The following is an 18,396-nucleotide window of genomic DNA, read 5'->3' on the forward strand; positions in this document are numbered from 1 at the left end:
GAAAAAAAATAAAAAATGAGGAAGACTAAGATGAAACATTTGCATTTTGGTGCTTTTGCGGTATAAATGAAGCCACATTCCGCTGTGTTCAGTTAGGAAGGTGAGATTCCTGAAATAAGGAAGTGGATCCACCTTATTTGAGGACTGTAGAGGTGAGGGAGTGGCCACCTGACACCTTCTGCTCCACTTTCTGACATTCTGTTCGTCTTGATCGCTCCTGGAGGGATTTATATACTTTTTTTTCTCCCTTTTATCAAGCTGTTGTCCTGGGAGAAGTTCAGTAGAATCAGGTAAGAGTCGAAATAAGTCTATGCCTCTGCTTCTCACCAACGAAAAGAGTCTCCTCTTAGAGTTGTTTACAAAAAGGCCAAGGTTTATGGACGTCCAGAAAAAAAGGAATGAAAGTCGAGATGTTTCGGTTTTGTGCGCTGTTTCTGTCTAACTTTTTTTTTTAAATTAAATGTTGACTTTCTTCAGAAAAAAAAAGCAAACTGCATAATTATATCTCGCAACTTCTGTTGTATTGGTAAGTATTACTTATGGTCATTGTAACGGCGCAATGTGAAACTTGAGGAGCTTTTTATAACCACAGAGGAAGAACTATGTTCATGAGCAAAGCATGTCTGTGCAGGTGAGGAGGCAGCCAGGCGCATTCCAGGCCCTGGGGTCATAATGTTGCGATATATAGACCCCCTGCTATCTGTTCAGGGCAAAGGCATGGCTGGATGATTGGACTGGGTTTGGTTATGCGCCTCCAGAATAACAGTTCTATAATAAGGATTAGGAATTTAGCCTAGAAAGAAAAGATGAAGATCCTGGCATGTGTTTTAACATTGGTTATCTCTGAAATATCACTGATTTCTAGAAGCAGCAAAGAAAGAAATCCTAAAAAGTGATAAGAAGCTCTGACATACGGAGAACAGCACTGTAAGTACTGGGAAGTGCCATCTGATTCTCTGTTAGGGTGGAACAGATGCTTGCACAGCCCGGGGTGCATGTCTTAACAGATTTTTTTTGTGTTTTTCTTTGCAACACTGAGCTGTACCTGGGAATCAGGACACTATACTGAGAGATAGGGCTCTCCCAGGGAGGCTCAACTCTGTTAAACAAATGGCGTTTTTATGCTGTTAGGAATTTAAATGAAGAATCGTCTTCACATTTCGGTTTCTAAAACAAACAAAAACACTAATAGTGTTAATATGCACTAAGGAACGTGTTATTTCTCAGAGAAAGTCATGTTAGATTGTTTTTTTTTGTTTTCCTAGGCTGAAAATCCCCTTCAACTCAAGTAGGACAACTTTTAAATATTTTACTGATTTAAAAAAAACTTCATCACTTTTTTATAACCTGAAACTTTAATTTGTTTTCATTGAAAAAAGTGCTTACATTAATGTAAAAAAGGGAACACAAAAAGTTAGTGGTTTTCAAACCTTTTTGGTACTCAAAAACCTAATAAAATGTGGTATGTATTTGTATTTAACCCCTTTTACTCTGATGCCCCAAACGGCAGGGAGATCAGTGATAAAATTGTGGAGAAGTTCAAAGCAGCACTAACTTATCAAACTGTCGCTCAACCTGTAGTGTCTCGCATAACCTAGAAGCTACAGCCCGAACTACAGTGGCATGGTTAGACTGGTTGTGTGTGTTGCAAGAAGCTGGTCCATCACATGCTGCGCTCCACACTGTATACATGAGCTTCCTCTTTCCTCAAGCCTTGTTTAATGTTCCTCCTTCTCTGTCGGCTGCTGAGGAATTTCACTCTCTTCTGTCACTGTTCCCTCATGAAGATACTGCATGTTTCAGTACAACTTGACTGTTCACAACAAGGACACAGAGTACTTGGGCAAGTTTTATCTATAAAAAAAAAAAAAAAAAAAGTCTGGCTGATGAATATCCCCACTCGTTGTCCTTCTGACGTCTCTGTAGTAGAGAGATGTTGAAAGAGTTACTTCACACCACTTTGGTCTCGTAAGAAGAAGAAGAAGAAGAAGAAGAAAACAACCTTCCTGGTAAACATTTGTTACCATGAAAAGCATTAGCTAGAGATTAATAAATAAAGACAGCATGTACTAACTCTAAGGCCAGTAGGTCAGTTTTTCCACATCTTTGGGGGACAAAAAACTTTAAAAAAAACTTCAAATGCATTTTTAATAAACACAAACAGTAGTTTTGTCAGTATTTCCGATTAACTGGGGGTATTTTTTGTGTATCAAAATTAACAGAAAAAGTGTTGTGTACTTTCCAGGTATAAATAGATGTAATATTTACTTTTTGTGAGCCCGTGTCTCATACAACAGTTAGCAAAATCAATTAAAAAGAACAAAGCAAAGGCCTTGCTTACAAGGAATGTCTGAATTCACAAATGATTATGAATTCAAATGAAATGAAACTATGATTCATTTGTTACAACAAATGAATCATAGTTTCAAATTCTGGTTAAGAGGTTCCTAGAGGAAATATCTGTTAATTGAAAAAAAAATATCTGTTAACTTTTGTCTCAAAGAGAGACAAAAAGAAACTTTATTTCCAGAAAAACCAAGTTACTTTGCTTGACCTCCTAAAACAAAAACCAGAACTGAAAACCAAACATGGCTTTCTGACACAACAGATTTTTAACTTTTAGTTGAAGAAATAAACAGATGTGCTAGCTTGTCAAAATGTTTATCATCTTTCCGCATAAGTTGACATAAAAAATAATAATAAAAAAACATGTTATGTGGCTCTCAACTTAAATAAATTAAGTGCATATCACTTAGATTCATTTTATAGCAATTTCACTTGTGGGTGTTAAATATATGTGATGTCTCTAAGTAGCAAGAATCCCCTTATAGAATTTGTTTGACATGTCTAAAATTGACATCAAATTACATATAATACTGTGTCAAATACATAGAAGGGTGTTGTTGTAACATAACTTACTAAAAGCCACACATTTTCTTTTACTATTAAATGCAAATCATATTGGAGATGACTATCAGTTTGGGAGAGTCAGTAGCAGTCAAGTTCTTAGTCAAGTTTACTCTGAACATAGACCATAACACACTAGCAAAACCAAACTGAGACCATAGCATTGTGAGCTGATAGGTTGACTTGTAAGTCATCTGAAAGTGTGCTTCAAGTATAACCCAGCTAGAAAACCCCAATTGACTACACAGAAGTATAACTTGTATAACTTGCTGATATTAAGCACATATAATCCTACTATTGTACATTGAGTATTGTGCATAATACAACTTTCCTGGTGGAAAGTTGTATTATGCACAAAACTAAAAGAAAATCGCAAAGATACATTTGGAGCAACACTGAAATTTTAGCACCTTGCGATAGATAGGGTGATGACATGTGTAGCTTGTGGCCTACTGAAGTATTTGCCCTGATCCAAATGACTTTAAGGATGTGGGAGTGTTTCATGTACAAAAATACCAGCTTTGTACAACATTTTCCCTCTTCTTTGTAGAATTATTTTAATTCAGCCACATTGGAGGGTTTAGGATGAAGCCTAGAGCGTCTCAGCCTGATGTAAGTCTGGACTTCTAATACTCTAATTCAGAGACAAGTTTGCTTGTGAGCTTCTTGTCGTTGTCCAGCTGCACAGCTCCCTGAGTGAATAGTAATGAAGACTGCTGGAGTTTATTCATCAGGATTTATTGGTGGAGAGCTGCACTCATTCTTCCATCAATTATTGCATGCCATAAAGCAGGTCCAGATCTTTACATAAGAACCACCATGCTATACCTGCCACTACTTTTAAAATAGGAGAATATCAACTATGGTTGTTTTATACCATATGCTATGCAATGAAGACCTTTAAAAAGATCTTACTCACTATTCTGGTGTCCATCAAGCTGATGTTGTTGTGTTTGTTTGTTTGTTCAGCATTCCATTGGTACAATTTACAGTTTCTTTCCTCACCAGCGGGGTTTACAACCCGTCTTTTGATGCCCTATGTTTTAGAGTTTAATTCTTTGCCAGTCCAACACAGGGCAACAAAGACACTCTCAACCATTCACACTAAGGTCAATTTTAGAACAGTCAAGTAATGTGAAATCATGTTTTTGGACTGTGGGAAGAAGTGAGGGTGTCTGGAGAGAACCTACACATGGAGAACATGCAAACTACATGCAGAAAGACCCCAAGCAACAGTACACACCTAGTTATAAGGCAAGAGGGACAGAAAAAAAGCCTATGGTTTGCAAACAAGCCAGATATTGACATAAGAAACTACACTTTTCCCTTCTCGCATCCACATTTTCTGCTCTGCTCTGTGTAAACAATTTCTTTCTTTTTCCTGGAGAAAAATATTCTGTTCTGCAGAATATTTTGGCAGAACAGCTTTGGCAATGCTCCAAACACCGGATCTGAGTGTTTACTAATTGTTTTTGTCCAGACCGTGTTTATAGACACCGCATTCTTCACGTATTAATCTGCAGGACAGTTAAAAAAAAAAAAAAGTAAAACCAGTTGCCGAAACACCCCCTGTTGGGCTACCACCAGATGATGGTGCAACATTCTTTGCCCTCATCCTCTCAGCTTGTCTCCCTCTTCTGTCTTCCGTGTTGCACACACTCGCACACATAAACACGCCTACATGATCCTGCTGGGGAATTTGTGGCCCCAGGCTAACAAAACACAACCTAACAGCGGTGGAAGAGCCGCTGAGAGAAACCAACACAACTCGGGCCGCTCACAGCGGCCTAGCAGCATGGAGCTGCTCAGTTATGACGTTTAAAAGGCTCTTTCCTCACCAGCGGGGTTGCAAGGTGGGGATTGGCGGACGTTTCGTGGTGAGCTTACATGTCTTTGCAAGATTGTTTCTAAACGTGCTGACTCAAAGAGTCGCAGGAGGTTTTCAGGCAGAGAGACTCTTAAAGTAAGTCCATTTCTAAGAGCATGTTTCTTATGCACTCACTGGAAGTGTGTTTCTTTTTAGACTGAGGAATACAATTCAAGTTGACGGTTTCGATATGTGTCCTTGTGTAGCAGTATGATAAAGATTTATGATCATTTTTACAATCACTGACCTTAGTCATGTTTGCTTTTAAACCAGGTGGTCAGAGGGTAATTTGCGTCTGGGAATAGAGATTCAGAAATCCAGAGGACGGTGGTGGAAACAAACGCTTAAGGCCAGAAGGTTTATTGTGATTCTACGCTAGGAATAAACAACATTAAGAAAAACTTTAATTTATTCCATATGGTGAAATTTGTGGAAACCAGCAGAAAAGAGATAAAAAGTGGTGCAAGCTTAGTATTGTAACTTCACAAATGTACAGAAAGTTGGTATACTCATTTAAGCTAAAGAAGAATAATTTAGTTACTTCACCAAAACATTTTAAATGCTGTTATTGATGTACTGAAAATTAGTTTCCATTCTTATATTGAATTGAAATTATTTGTGGATAGGCCTTCACTTGGAAACAGTGCATGGCCTTATTTATTATTATTATTATTATTATTTTTTGTCTTTATGAATCACTTCCTATCATTATATCTTGAACATTCCTCTCGGAATGTGCTGTCCTCACATTTCTGTGCACACTTGTAAGATTTGTATATGGTAAGAAATCATGGACAAAGTTTGAGCTTTGTAATTTAACAGATTTTTCAGCTGCCCAATGTAATAATGGCAGAGAAACAACCTAACGTTCTAGGGAAGCTGTTTGCCTGCCGTGATCGGTGGCAATGCACACAGATTCCAGTGTGGAGAACTAGCTGTGGCGTAGGAAAGAGCAAAGAGGAGGGTGTGAGCGGCACATACATGCAGTGATTGGTAGCACTATTCAGGGTCTTAGCGCTCATCCTGACTCTTGATTGTTTTTTTGTTTTTTTTTATGTCTGGGACTGTTGTATTTCTGAAAATGGCAATTTTCAGAAACCAAGGGAGAAGGTGAAGCAGCTTGTTTTTTTTTATTTTTCACAGATTATCTATTTCATATTATACTGTCATAGTGACAGCTTTCATGAATATGTAAAATAAATAAATAAATAAAATAAATACACCATTTATGTAGCTTTAATAACCAATTTTTACAGTTTATCTGCAAAAACGTTGATTTGGAGTTTAGTTACTCTTTAAGTGCCTTGCCCAGTGGCACCTCTGAATGTAGCTCAAAGAACATAGAATCAATCCCATAATCTTCATTTTGCCTGTGAACCACTCTTCCCACTGAGCCCCAGTCATTAACACTAGAGTTAATGGTAACACCACTGCAGCTGGTGGTTTACTGTATTGTTTTTGTAGCGCTTCCACTTCCATATTGTAATTCAAACAGCGGTGAACGATTAGTTGCAAATGAAAACTTGACTTCCTTGCTGAATCCCTTTATTGCTGGTCCAACGCTGGTTCGGTTGACAAATTTTGCAGGTCCGCACTTGACATCACAAATATGGAAAGAATGCAATCTTTGGATCTTAGAAACAAAAGTTATGAATCATTGCACCCACAAGGCACAAGATCGCAGGGTGAACACGACATGATGGATATAAAACATGACTGTGTTTGCATGATAAACTGAGTCAGGGAACACAGTGTCCTTTGGTGGTATTGTCATTGCAAGTTTGTTTCATTATTATTATTATTATTTTTTAATTAATGGCAGTCTTTAAAACCTAACTATTTCGGTTGAGTGTCTTCAGTTTTCCTTAAATCAAATGCTTTCTTTTTCCTTTATTTGGTTGAAAGGATGATGCGGGCGTGACGACGCCAACCCGGCTCTGACGATGTACGAGGTGATGTCTGGTGACACCCTGGCCTGGAAAGGAGCCAGTCCAAGACAAAGCAGCACAGACTCCAGCCCCGAAAACGAGATTACTGGCGAGGGAGGGCCAGTAAAAATCCTCAAAGTGTGCTTCTGCACCAACAACAACCTAGGAAAGAACTTTAAGCTGGTGAAGTGTGACAGCTCCTGGAAAATCCAGGTGAGAGCGTCGTTTTGCAGGCGTGGACGTGCCGGAAGGTGGAGTTGAAGATGCTTCTGTAATTGTTTTGATGACAGTTTTTGGTACAAAGTGGTAAAGATTTGAAATCAGGGATTCTGCATAAATCGTAAAACATTAGCATTTGTTTTTTTTGTCATTGACATCTAATAAATTTCTGCTCTACATAAAATTATTGATGATTCAAAGGATTTAAAAAAAATTGACAGTTGTCTTTAATTTTCCCTCAGGCTATCATTCGCTCCATCCTGATCAGCGGTCGATTGGGACCCAACGTTGAACTCTCAAAATGTTACGGTCTTCTGCTGAAGCACTTAAAGTCCGAAGAACTTCACTGGCTCCACCCAGATCTGACCGTGGGCGAGGTCGAACAACGCTACGAGAGTCATCACGTGGAGGCCGAGTGGAGGTCCAGATAGGTTTTTAGGGCTTATTGCAGCAAAAAAAATAAATAAATAAAATTCCGTGATATGAGATTCAGAAATAAAGCATGTCTAGTTAAAATACATTTCTCCTCCTCTTGTTTGCAGGTATGACCTTAGGATCAGATACATTCCAGTCAATTTCCTGGAGAAGTTTAAAAATGACAGATCCACGTTTCTTTATTTTTATCAGCAGGTACTGAACCCCTCCTTTCTCCCTGTCTTTGTTGTAGCATTCAGAAGTAAAACAATGGGACTACGCCTAACATTGATAAAAGGAAAAGGAAATAAAGGCTGTTATAAATAAGGTTTTCAGTAACTATTTAACAATGCCTGGTGAAGGGAGTGCTGTGGTGGCGCAGGGGCAAAAACATGACCCACGTATGAAGGCCTTAGTCCTTGCAGCGGTAGTTGCAGGTTCAATTCCCACCCTTGTGACGTCTGCTGCATGATTTGGTGTTGAACTACTTTCAAATCAAGGCCACTAGAGCCAACAAAACCTTAAAAAAGAAAAAAAATAACAATACATGGCAAAAATAGATTTATATGTTAAGTTATGGCTCACGTTTCTATTTTTCTGAGTGACAGCAGGTAATGTTTCGCTACAGGTGCGTAGCGACTACATGCAGTGTCATGCCAGCAAGGTCAGCGATGGGATGGCCCTGCAGCTCGGCTGTTTGGAGATCAGGTGAGTCACTGCATTCCTCAGCTCACAAGTCAATGAGTTATTTGAATTCTGGTTGCATTACTTACGGGCTTAAGACCAAATGATTTGTTTACCTTTATGTCGTACATGTATTGCATAACTTAAAACTACTGTTGAAATAACAGGGATTTGTCTATTTGTATCCAGCATTTACAAACATGTAACTCTGTGTTTGCAGGAGATTCTACAAAGACATGAACGCAAAAGGTCTTGAAAAGAAATCCAACTTTGAGCTGCTGGAGTGAGTTTTTAACCCTCTAAAGCATTTTCTTTCTTTCTTTCTTTCTTTCATTTTTTTTTTTTTTTTTTTTTTTAAGAAATGGCTCTCAAAGTGTCCAAAGCAAAGTTTCAGATTGTTGAAATCTGTGTGAATGTTACAAAACAGTGTTCTTTGTTAGGTGAGTCAGATGCATAACAGTTTTTTTTTGTTTTTTTTCAACCGAGACAAAATATGGCAAGCAAAAAGCCGCCAACAGCAACAAAAGAGGAGACTGTAAAACAATGTGCATCCTATTCAGAAACTGCTCTAATCAACAGAATGAAATGAAACACAAAGAAAAAAAAGGGGTGCATAGATTTTTACAATTACTTTAGAAATGAAAAATAACTCGGAGGAATAGAAGATAAAGTCTAAGAGATGAGATGATCCTGCTTCACTTATAATACAGAAACATGATCCGGAAAATCTAAAAAGTCAGCAAGGATTAAAAAAGGATTTCTAAGTCAAAGAGCTGTGGTGCCTTGCAAAAAAGTATTTGTATTCCTTAAGCTTCTCAGTTTCTCGCTTAACAAATTGACTTCACGGACTTTGTTGAAAGGAGTTCTGTAATTGTCATACTTTTCACACATTCCAAACATTTTAGATTTCTAGATTTTAAAACAAGTCAAAAACTATTTATAAGAGTCCTTTACTTTGCGATCACGCCCTACCTTGTGTTGGTCTCCTGTATAAAAATGCTCCAATATAGATTAAAGTATATGGCGGTAATGTGACAAAAGGCGAAAAAGGTTCAGCAGTATAGATACGTTTGTTAGGCTGTGTACATTCTCGACAGACTGATTCACCCAGATTTTGAAAAACATCTTATTAACAATGTTTTAGCAAAGCCAGGTACTTAATTAATGTTTTATATTTGTTTGTTTCCTTTAGAAAAGAAGTTGGCCTGGACCTTTTCTTCCCTCAGCAACTGATAAACAGCATGAAGGTAAAACATCTATCCCAAATATTTGTCTTTTATTTACAGGCACCATGAGAGAAGATTTTTTATTTTTTTATTTTTTTGGTCTTTTTCCTGAAAGTTATACTTTTGATGTCTGTTTGTGATTGTGGTCCAGCCGAAGCAGCTGCGGAAGATGATCCAGCAAACATTTCAACAGTATGCAACCCTGAAGGAGGACGGCTGCATGATCAAGTTTTTTGAGACCCTCAAGACGTTTACCAGCTTTGATGAAGAAGTCTTTCCATGTGAACTTGTGGTGAGTTGCTGTAAATAACTTCTCATAAAAACTCCAGACACACGTTGTTAACGTTTTCATCGCAAACCTTTGTGTTCATCACCAGCAAGGTTGGAGTTTGTCTGTGGAGCTGGTCATTGGAGGAAGGGGCATTCGCCAACGTTCTCAGAAGGATTCAGCAGTAAGAGAAAAGCTATTTTTACATTTCCTAGCTTGTTTCATACTTTAAATATAGATTTTTTTTTTCTATTTACAGGTCATTTTCAGCATTTTAATGTTCTATTTTGGTGCTTAGTTGCTGCATCAGCTGCCCAACAATTAACATTCATAATTTCTTCTGGTGCTTAACAGATTTTAGTGTCTTCTGGATTTCTATTTTAGCAACTATGTTGTTTGTTTTCTGTATCTGTGAAACAGTAACTACATTAACACATCAGCAGGTGTAAATTTTAATCAAATAAAGGAAGAGGGTTTAAGCAAAACATGTCACTTTTGCCCAAGGGGTGAAAGCGCCGGATGAAACAGCGATGTGCAGCTTCACACTTCACAACAGGTGGCTAAAAGTTCAGTTCACACAGATTAAAAGGCAATTAATTCATTATAATAGTTCACAAATTAAAAATTCAGTGTCACCTAATGCTCCACGCAGGATCTAGGTGTTCCTTTGTCAATTTCTTGTGAGACAACTTTTGAAAAAAATGTTATTAAATGTCAGTGGAAGATGTTTCAGTAAGCGTTATTTACCGTTTCAGTAAGTGGCCGTTGGCCACTTTTTTATCGTCTCGTTTTGTGTACACTAATATGCGGTGTGTTAAAATATGGCCCTAAAAAGTTGCACCACATTTTTGTGCTTTTCTTTGACAAAAAGCAAATAAAAAAAAAATCTAAAAGTATGACCACAAAGCTGCTAATTCAGACTAAATAAGTAGAAATACTTCACTATGCATGTCATGAGGAGAGATATCTGTTGCTTACAGTTGTCAGTAAAAATGTCTCATATCAAAGAGTTGTCATCATAATTGAACCTACCTGTCGTTTTGTGCCACAGGCTTTGTTCCTTACTGACTTCAAGCAGATAAAGAAAATCCAATGCTTGACTCAGACCGATGATAAAGCTCTCCTCAACATCAGCGTCGAAGGCGCCAAACAAGTAAGTGCAGCAAAAAAGTTACGTCTAAAACTTCCTTAAATTAGAGCTTAATGTAAATGCAACCGGGGGGTGAGGGGAGGAATCAAAGGATCTTGTTTATATTTGCATGTTATCCTCTTTAACAGAACCTGTCTATCAGTGTGGCTTCGGTTCCTATAGCAGAAAACATGATGGATCTCATCGATGGATACTGCCGCCTGGAAAATGACACAGACGACAGTGTTATTTACCGACCAAACAAAGGTGTGCTTATCTTACTATTACGAATTCCCTACAAATTGTGAACAAATGTTCTTAAAACCTTTTCGATCTAGATGCCAAGTCTGCACAGGTGTCCCTACCCGACATCCCTACAAGGTGAGATGTTTTACTGGATTACTCACTCGACACTTAGAAGAAGCCGTGAATAAAAAGTCTGACTAATCTTGTTTTGTTTGTTCTTTCAAAAAGCACTGACACCAACTCATCTAGACACAGTATGGGTGAGCCAAAAACTTCACATTTCCTCAAGCATGTATCTCTTCTGTGTAATTATTTTAGAAACAAGTACATGACGTCTTTGTTGATTCAATTCTCTCTCCATTTGCATTTTCAGGTTCTGATATTTACTGTGAGATTCTTGATGAGAGACCAAAATCAGGTTTGTCCGAAGCTGTTAACACTCATCTCTGCTTAAAATAACAGCAGTTGAAATTCGTTTTCGATCATTAAAACTATCCCGTATTGGGTCCGTAGCTGTGAAATATGGGATTGATAGAAGTGACATCATTCTGGGGCGAATCCTTGGCGAAGGCTTCTTTGGAGAGGTCTATGATGGAGTGTACAAAAGAGCCGTGAGTAACTATTTAGGCTTTACAGACGCATCTGGAAAACAGATAAACATGACGTGTTTGTTGCTTTATTGGACAGAACGGCGAGAGGGTTAATGTGGCAGTCAAGACCTGCAAGGACTGCTCATCTGACGTGATGGAGAAATTCATGAGCGAAGCAGGTATACGAGGGTCTGCCTTGGCTGTAAACGATAGAACCACTGCGGATGAGAGCGACATTTAATATCTACGAGCTTTGCTTGGCAGTTATCATGAAGAACCTCGATCATCCTCACATCGTCAAGCTGATTGGCATCATAGAGGAGGATCCTGTGTGGATCGTCATGGAGCTTTACCAGTACGGAGAGGTCCGTCCCCAGTCACTGCTTCTTTCTTAAGCTGTTTCATGTGGTTTGATTCGGCTCAGTTTTGCCTGATGCCGTATGGGGAAAATGTACCCGAGTGATTAAATTATCGGCATTTTTACAGCTCGGCAAATACCTGACTCAGAACCAAAACAAACTGACAAACACAACCCTGGTGCTGTTCAGCCTGCAGATCTGCAAAGCCCTCGTCTATCTCGGGGGGTGCAACATGGTGCACAGGTGAGAAAAGGATTAAAAGATGAACATAAATGCAAGTTCTTCTTCTTTACAAGGTCAAAAGGTGTGTCTCTCTGCATGCAGTTAGTGTATTTTAACTTTTCGTGATAGCATGTGTCAGTTTTGCATGTCAGTTCCTCAGAATATCAGAAACCTAAATTAAGGCAAAAAGATTTTTTTTTTAAAAAAAGTCAATAAGTGAAAGCATAAAACCTCACAAAGCTACACAAGAGAGAAGCTAGATGGCACTGTGGCTTCACCCCAGATACTGATCAGCCTCACAGTCATTTTTTTAAAAAGGTTTTTAATATTTATATGTAAGAATTGCGGCATGTAACCATGTAAAGTCAAAAAAATTGTATTTGGCCTCATTCCAGTTTGCAACCCCTTCAGGTCAACATTTCTAATAGATTTTAGATTTACAGTTCTGAAGGAGTCCTTGTAGTTCTTGAACTAACTTCACAAATAGAGCAATTAGCTACTGTAGATAAATCAGAAATCGAAACTTTTATTTATAATTTCATTCTATCTGATGCCCAAACTCAAAAATAGAATAAAAAACAGGATTTTTAAAATGAACTATCATTTGTTTTTTTCAGTTAATATGCACGTGAAAGCAGGGATTGTATGGGACATAAAACGATAAGCTTGTGCTCTCTGTATTATGCTTTATTTTTCTGCATAGGCGGAAATAAATAGGCAAAAGAAAAAATAAATAAAAACTCATATGATTTTCAAACAGTTACCACAAGTAGCCACTAGTATTTCATCAACTTCTACCCAGGGTGTTGTAGTGATCATTATTCATATCTCATGACCATATGTGAAAATCAGAGCATAGATGAATCTGTAAATGAAGAACTTTGCCTTTTGGGTTATCTCAGTGTTTAACATACCGAATCAGTGCCCACAAGTCTATCTGTCTTAAACCAGATACTTGAGCTGATGGAACCTAACTTAGCAAACACATAAAAATTAAGAATAAGTGCCAAACTACAATAATGTTGCTTTTGACAGGGATTACAGAACATCAGTATTTCATATTAATGAAATGATGACCACCGCAATGTAATAAGAGCTGTAAAAAAAAAAATGTCCTTGAAGTTAAAATACTGACCGTGAGACAGAACAAATGAGACAGTCATGCTACTGGAAGAAAAAGAAATACTAAAATGTTATCAGTAGAGTCCAGGCAGCCTTTCATGGCTCCAAGCTTCTGTGAAAGAGAAAACACCGACAAAAATAAATGTTCACCTGCCTAAAAAATGTAAACATTCCTTTTTCCCTGGTTTGATCCAGCCGATCTGAAGGTGAATTTTTTTTCTTCCTCAAGGACAAGCTTCTCATTGATCCAAATATTCGTTTAATGATATTCCTCCTACTTCCGTTGCATTTTCATCTTGTGTTTTTTTCATTTGCTTGCAGGGATATTGCTGTTCGGAACGTGTTAGTTGCAAGCCCAGACTGTGTGAAGCTTGGAGACTTTGGTCTGTCGAGATACATTGAGGATGAAGAATACTATAAAGGTAACGGAGAAGATGATACAAAGATTTCTATCAGAAGATCTGGCTGGTTAAGCTGAAATATAACCTCTGACCTTTTGCACAATGCGGCTGAACATGACCTCACGGTGATTTCTCCACAGCCTCTGTTACTCGATTACCAATCAAGTGGATGGCCCCAGAATCCATCAACTTTAGACGTTTCACCTCAGCTAGCGATGTCTGGATGTTTGGTGAGCTCAGAGACGCATTTTCAGATTTCCTTTATAATCCTGTGATTTACATCTATAATGCTTTAAGCCAGGGGTGTCAAACTCCAGTCCTCAAGGGCCGCTGTCCTGCAGTGTTTAGATGTGCCACAGGTAAAAAAACAGTGGAATGAAATGGCTTAATTACCTCCTCCCTGCTAGATCGGTTCTCCAGAGCCCTAATGACCTAATTATTCTTTTCAGGTGTGGTGCAGCAGAGGCACATCTAAAAGTTGCAGGACAGCGGCCCTTGAGGACTGGAGTAGTCTTGTCTCAGAGTGAAAATGCCTGAGCGTCTATTCTGTTGTCTTGTGTGCATCGCGCTGCAGCTGTGTGTATGTGGGAGATCATGAGCCAAGGGCAGCAGCCGTTCTTCTGGCTGGAGAACAGGGACGTCATCAACCAGCTGGAGCAGGGCATCCGATTGCCCAAACCAGAGAACTGCCCTCCAGCTCTTTACTCACTCATGACGCGCTGCTGGTCCTACGACCCCGGAGAGAGACCCAGCTTCACCGAGCTTGTGATCAAGATCAGGTATTTATTTTAAAAATTGAACAAAAGATGCAGAAAGAGAAACACTATACTTTCATGATCTCCTTCTCTATGATTTGTGATTTTTTTTTTGTTTTGTTGAGAAAGGTTCTTACTACATTCAAATTAAAATATTTTTATTTTATGAACAATGATAAAAAAATATTAAAGAATAATTCAGAGAAACATAAAATACACATGTAAAAGAAAAATAAAAACAAGTTACAAACTCTGACAAGAAATGACAGATATCAGATAAATGTATTGTAGTGATAATGTATATTTATTTTAATACATAGTGTTGTAAAATAGTTTCAACTAAAGCCAACACTTGTTTTGACTATTTAAGACACGATACAAACATTTGCAATGTCCATGAGGGGTTCCTTGCTGTCTCTTGTTTAAAATTTTCATCATGTAAACCACATTTCTCAAATATGCCATACAAATAAACTTGAGGACCAAAAATACACCCTATGTTGAACTCCAGTAGCACTACTAACTTTGCCTAATTTAGAATTACAAATGGAAATTACAGATCAGTACCTGGTTTAAGTACATAAACATAAAGCTAGCTGAAAAAGTTTTGCATGGCCAACTATATCCAAGGTCAAAATCTTGTCTTTCCTCAACAGCTTCGCATCAGAATTTATCTATAGGAACATAAATTGAGATACGGGTCTTGTGTCAAAATGTTTAAGGAATGAAATAGATCACGCAGCTGTTGACATTTCTTCCCCAGAGTTAATATTACTGACTCACCCATTTACTTTGAATCTCTTTTATTCAACTGTCAATAGTTGTTCAATTGTATGTAAACGTCTCAAGTTGGAACTTCAAAAGCCACTTCAGTTTACAAGGTCGTAAAATCCCGACGTGTCTTTCAGTGACGTCCACAAGATGGAGAAGGAGCTGGACGTAGAGCGAGAAAGAGACAGAGCGCGCGCCACCAAGTTTCTGGAACCAAAGGTCAGCTTTGCAGATGCTCCCCCCAAGGTATAAAAACTTGTTCATTTTATTTTTGTTTTAACATATCTTGACAAAAAGAAATAATAAAAATGTCTGGTTTAATGCACTCACTTACCTTTTTCACTCTTTACTGAAGCCCTCAAGGACGAAGCCAAGCCGATTTGGGAACACGCTCAGTATCGGTCTACATATTCAGGTGTGTAAGTTTAGCCAAATAACCCTAGGATATTTACAGGATATTTACAGTCTGACTGATCTGCTTGTGTGTCCGTGCAGCTGAATGAAGCCCTTTGTGCCAGTTCACCAGACCTGGCCAGCCCATGTGAATACCAGTCCCCGATTGACTCCAGAAACACGCTCGCTCTGCCGGTCAGGTCCCCCCGTCGCCGCAGTATGGGGGTAAGATCACGATAACGAAGCTTCCTTCTGACATGCAATAAATGCCACCCATTTAGAGTAAAAATAAACTGTCATCTCTGCATTAGGAGAGCGAGTTTATGCGGATGGAGCCAAACAGCAGGGAGGACGCCCAGCAACTGTGGCAGAGAGAACGGCAACACATGCAGGAGACTCTGCGGATCCAGAAAGAGCAGATGAAGGAGGATAAGAAGTGGCTGGAGGAGGAGGAGAGACTCCTGGTGGGAAACAGAGCATCATTAGCTTTAGTCGAACCCTTCTCTGTGTCCCTGTGCCCCTCTTCTCACCAGTTCAATGTTACCCTGGAATCTGAGTGGAACAAGGCGCCTTTAAATAGAACAAAAACTTTTGTCCAACCTCGACGCGCCACTAGCGTTAGACTGAATGCTCCCCTGATAACAGTGCAAAAGAAAGGCCCCATGTCTTTATTCTGTAAAATGAACCTGCCTGTTCTTTTGCAGGACCCCATGGGACAGGATGACTTTCCCATTGCAGAGGTAAGTGTCCACGTGTGCAAAATAAAATCCCAGTCAGATTAAATGAAGTTAGCAGGTAGTAACTTCGGACTATTTACCACACACTTCCTAAACGAATATGCAGCTGAGTGAGAAAGCATGTTAGTGTTGTTACGTACCAGATCAAAAAAGTGCATAATTGTGAGGATAAATCGCTTTTCTCCGAAATTACAGCTGCGAGTCTTAGGTTGCAGTTGTGCCTTGCTCTTCCAAGTTTTGGATGAAAACTTTTACACGTATCCACTTTTTGTAGGTTTACCACAGAAAACCCAAAGGTGATTATAACTTGACAAGATCTGAAAAAACTCAAGAGGTGTAAATACTTTTGCAAAGTTCTGTGCAACAAAGATAGGTTACATTCTTTAAGCATGCTGACATTTTTTGTGAATAACTGGAACCAAAGATCCAGCCAGTAAAATTACAAAATTAACAACTTGATAAAAGTTCCTCTTGTCGGATGCACACATTAGGAACTGCTTAAGTTGACGTTTTTTTTATTATTTTATTCTTGTTTACTTTCTGCACTTATCTGAATGTCTTCGTGTTTCTTTTTCTCTTTGCAGCCAACTGAAGATGAGAGTGAGAATGGTAAGGGCAAAGACAATTTACTGTTTTACATTCAATTGTTTTCCTGTTTTGTTGTCCTGTAACAAATCTGTCTTTCCCACACAGCACCACCTGAGAAACCCCCACGACTCAGAGCACAGGTACGTAGACGGTTGTACCCTGGTTAAATTTTTTTTGTTGTCATTCAAACAGATTGATTAATAAGCTTTTCCTGAATGAATATTTTAACATTTAATATTCCACTTTAGGCTGCTCCCACAGCAGAGATCGACCGTTCCGACGATAAAGTATACCAGTATGTTATGGACTTGGTCAAAGTTGTTGTCCAACTCAAGAATGACATCACCGGGCTGCAACCAGAACAATATAACTCCATTGTCAAGGTACACTGAGACAAATTACCTGCCCTCCACCTCCGCTTTGTAGGTCGTTGTTGTTTTATTGGCCAATTTAAAATGCAGAGGAAAACCTCCTGAGTCACAGAGCTGATTCATTTTCTTTATTGATCTATCCGCAGTCTGTTGGGATGGCCTTACGAGATCTGATCCGCAGTGTGGATGATGTGCTGCCGAGTTTACACGAGTCGATCCGGACTGAGGTATTGCTTTATTGTACATACGAGTCAAACATACTACCAATATCCTTACCTTGAATGCACAGTGACAGGATTCTGTAAATAAACACCAAATTTAAAATGAGGCCAGCTTTTATTTGACCAGATCCATTCCCTTTTTTGTTTTATTGGGGGCGGGGGGGTTCAGATTGAAGGTACCCAGAAGCTGCTCAACAACGACATGGCCGAGCTGATCAGCAAAATGCGCCTGGCCCAGCAGAACTCCATCACATCTTTAAAGGAGGAGTGCAAAAAACAGATGCTGGCTGCCGCTCACACTCTGGCCATGGACAGCAAGAACATGCTGGATGCTGTGGACCAAGCAAGAGTCAGAGCTAATATAGCCAAACCAGCTGCACCAGAGTGAACTGCTTTGTTTTTTTTCTTCTTGTTTTTTAACTGACTTTTTTCTTGTCTCTCTAAAAATAACATTTGGACCTCATCAGAGAGTTTGGTTTTGATAAATATGAGCCAAAGGCAGCATCTGGTTCACTGGGGAACCATCGGTGTGTAAATGAGTGATGTGTTTAAGTGACACTGTCAAAGTAAAATCAAAAATCCACATTATTTGATATGACATTTTTTTTAAAATAGCATAAAACAGCCTTAAGTGTAATGATCTTCAATCGAAGTCTATGATGAGACATTTATGTAAGTTGGAAATTAAAAATCTTTGTAAATACAGAATGTGTCCTTTATTTAACCCTTGATAGCCACAAAGGAAAGGTTTTACTTTTCTAAAGAAAACATAGTCCTACTAGAAGATCAGGGAATAGTGTAACCTGTTGATCCAAACATTTTATTTTGGGTGTGGCCAGTGTTTTTTTTTTGAGGACACAGAACAAAAGAGTAAAATAAAAAAAAAAAAGAAAGTGGATAGATAATCTACGGAGAAGAAATTAGCTCCTCTTACTCGTCCTGCTGCTGAAATACACCGCTCCCACTTCAGAAACAACT

The 18,396-nt window shown here is 38.7% G+C and overlaps 1 protein-coding gene across 6 annotated transcripts; it reads left to right on the forward strand.

Annotated features, from left to right (window-relative positions):
* Nucleotides 1-157: 157 nt before the first annotated feature.
* ptk2bb (protein tyrosine kinase 2 beta, b) lies at nt 158-18,121 on the forward strand. 6 transcript variants are annotated; one of them, XM_007552910.2, is made up of 31 exons: nt 159-290; nt 6,680-6,915; nt 7,164-7,342; nt 7,464-7,551; nt 7,964-8,043; nt 8,240-8,302; nt 9,212-9,266; nt 9,397-9,537; nt 9,623-9,697; nt 10,565-10,666; nt 10,792-10,909; nt 10,981-11,023; nt 11,117-11,148; nt 11,262-11,306; nt 11,402-11,499; nt 11,576-11,657; nt 11,743-11,843; nt 11,965-12,080; nt 13,503-13,603; nt 13,723-13,812; nt 14,157-14,361; nt 15,246-15,354; nt 15,464-15,523; nt 15,604-15,726; nt 15,813-15,965; nt 16,206-16,241; nt 16,823-16,847; nt 16,932-16,966; nt 17,075-17,209; nt 17,344-17,424; nt 17,588-18,121. In XM_007552910.2, exons 2-31 carry the CDS (start codon nt 6,718-6,720, stop codon nt 17,804-17,806), a joined length of 2,988 nt encoding a protein of 995 aa, XP_007552972.1. In that variant the 5' UTR covers nt 159-290; nt 6,680-6,717; the 3' UTR covers nt 17,807-18,121. The 6 variants fall into 6 exon arrangements, with proteins under 6 accessions (XP_016527432.1, XP_016527428.1, XP_007552972.1 ...); XM_016671946.1 differs by having other exon boundaries at nt 158-290; nt 15,813-16,241; nt 16,932-16,967; nt 17,082-17,209; XM_016671942.1 differs by having other exon boundaries at nt 158-290; nt 15,813-16,241.
* Nucleotides 18,122-18,396: the final 275 nt, after the last annotated feature.

Source organism: Poecilia formosa, unplaced genomic scaffold (assembly GCF_000485575.1).
Source record: "Poecilia formosa unplaced genomic scaffold, Poecilia_formosa-5.1.2 Scaffold53, whole genome shotgun sequence".
Lineage (NCBI taxonomy): Eukaryota > Metazoa > Chordata > Actinopteri > Cyprinodontiformes > Poeciliidae > Poecilia > Poecilia formosa.

What these genes read in the sequence shown, in the direction of transcription:
- ptk2bb (XM_016671942.1), top strand. Translation starts at nt 6,718, where the DNA reads ATGTACGAGGTGATGTCTGGTGACACCCTGGCCTGGAAAGGAGCCAGT. An exon ending in TTCTTTATTTTTATCAGCAG is followed by an intron (nt 7,552 to 7,963) that starts GTACTGAACCCC and finishes GTTTCGCTACAG; the next exon opens with GTGCGTAGCGACTACATGCA. An exon ending in TAGCGATGTCTGGATGTTTG is followed by an intron (nt 13,813 to 14,156) that starts GTGAGCTCAGAG and finishes ATCGCGCTGCAG; the next exon opens with CTGTGTGTATGTGGGAGATC.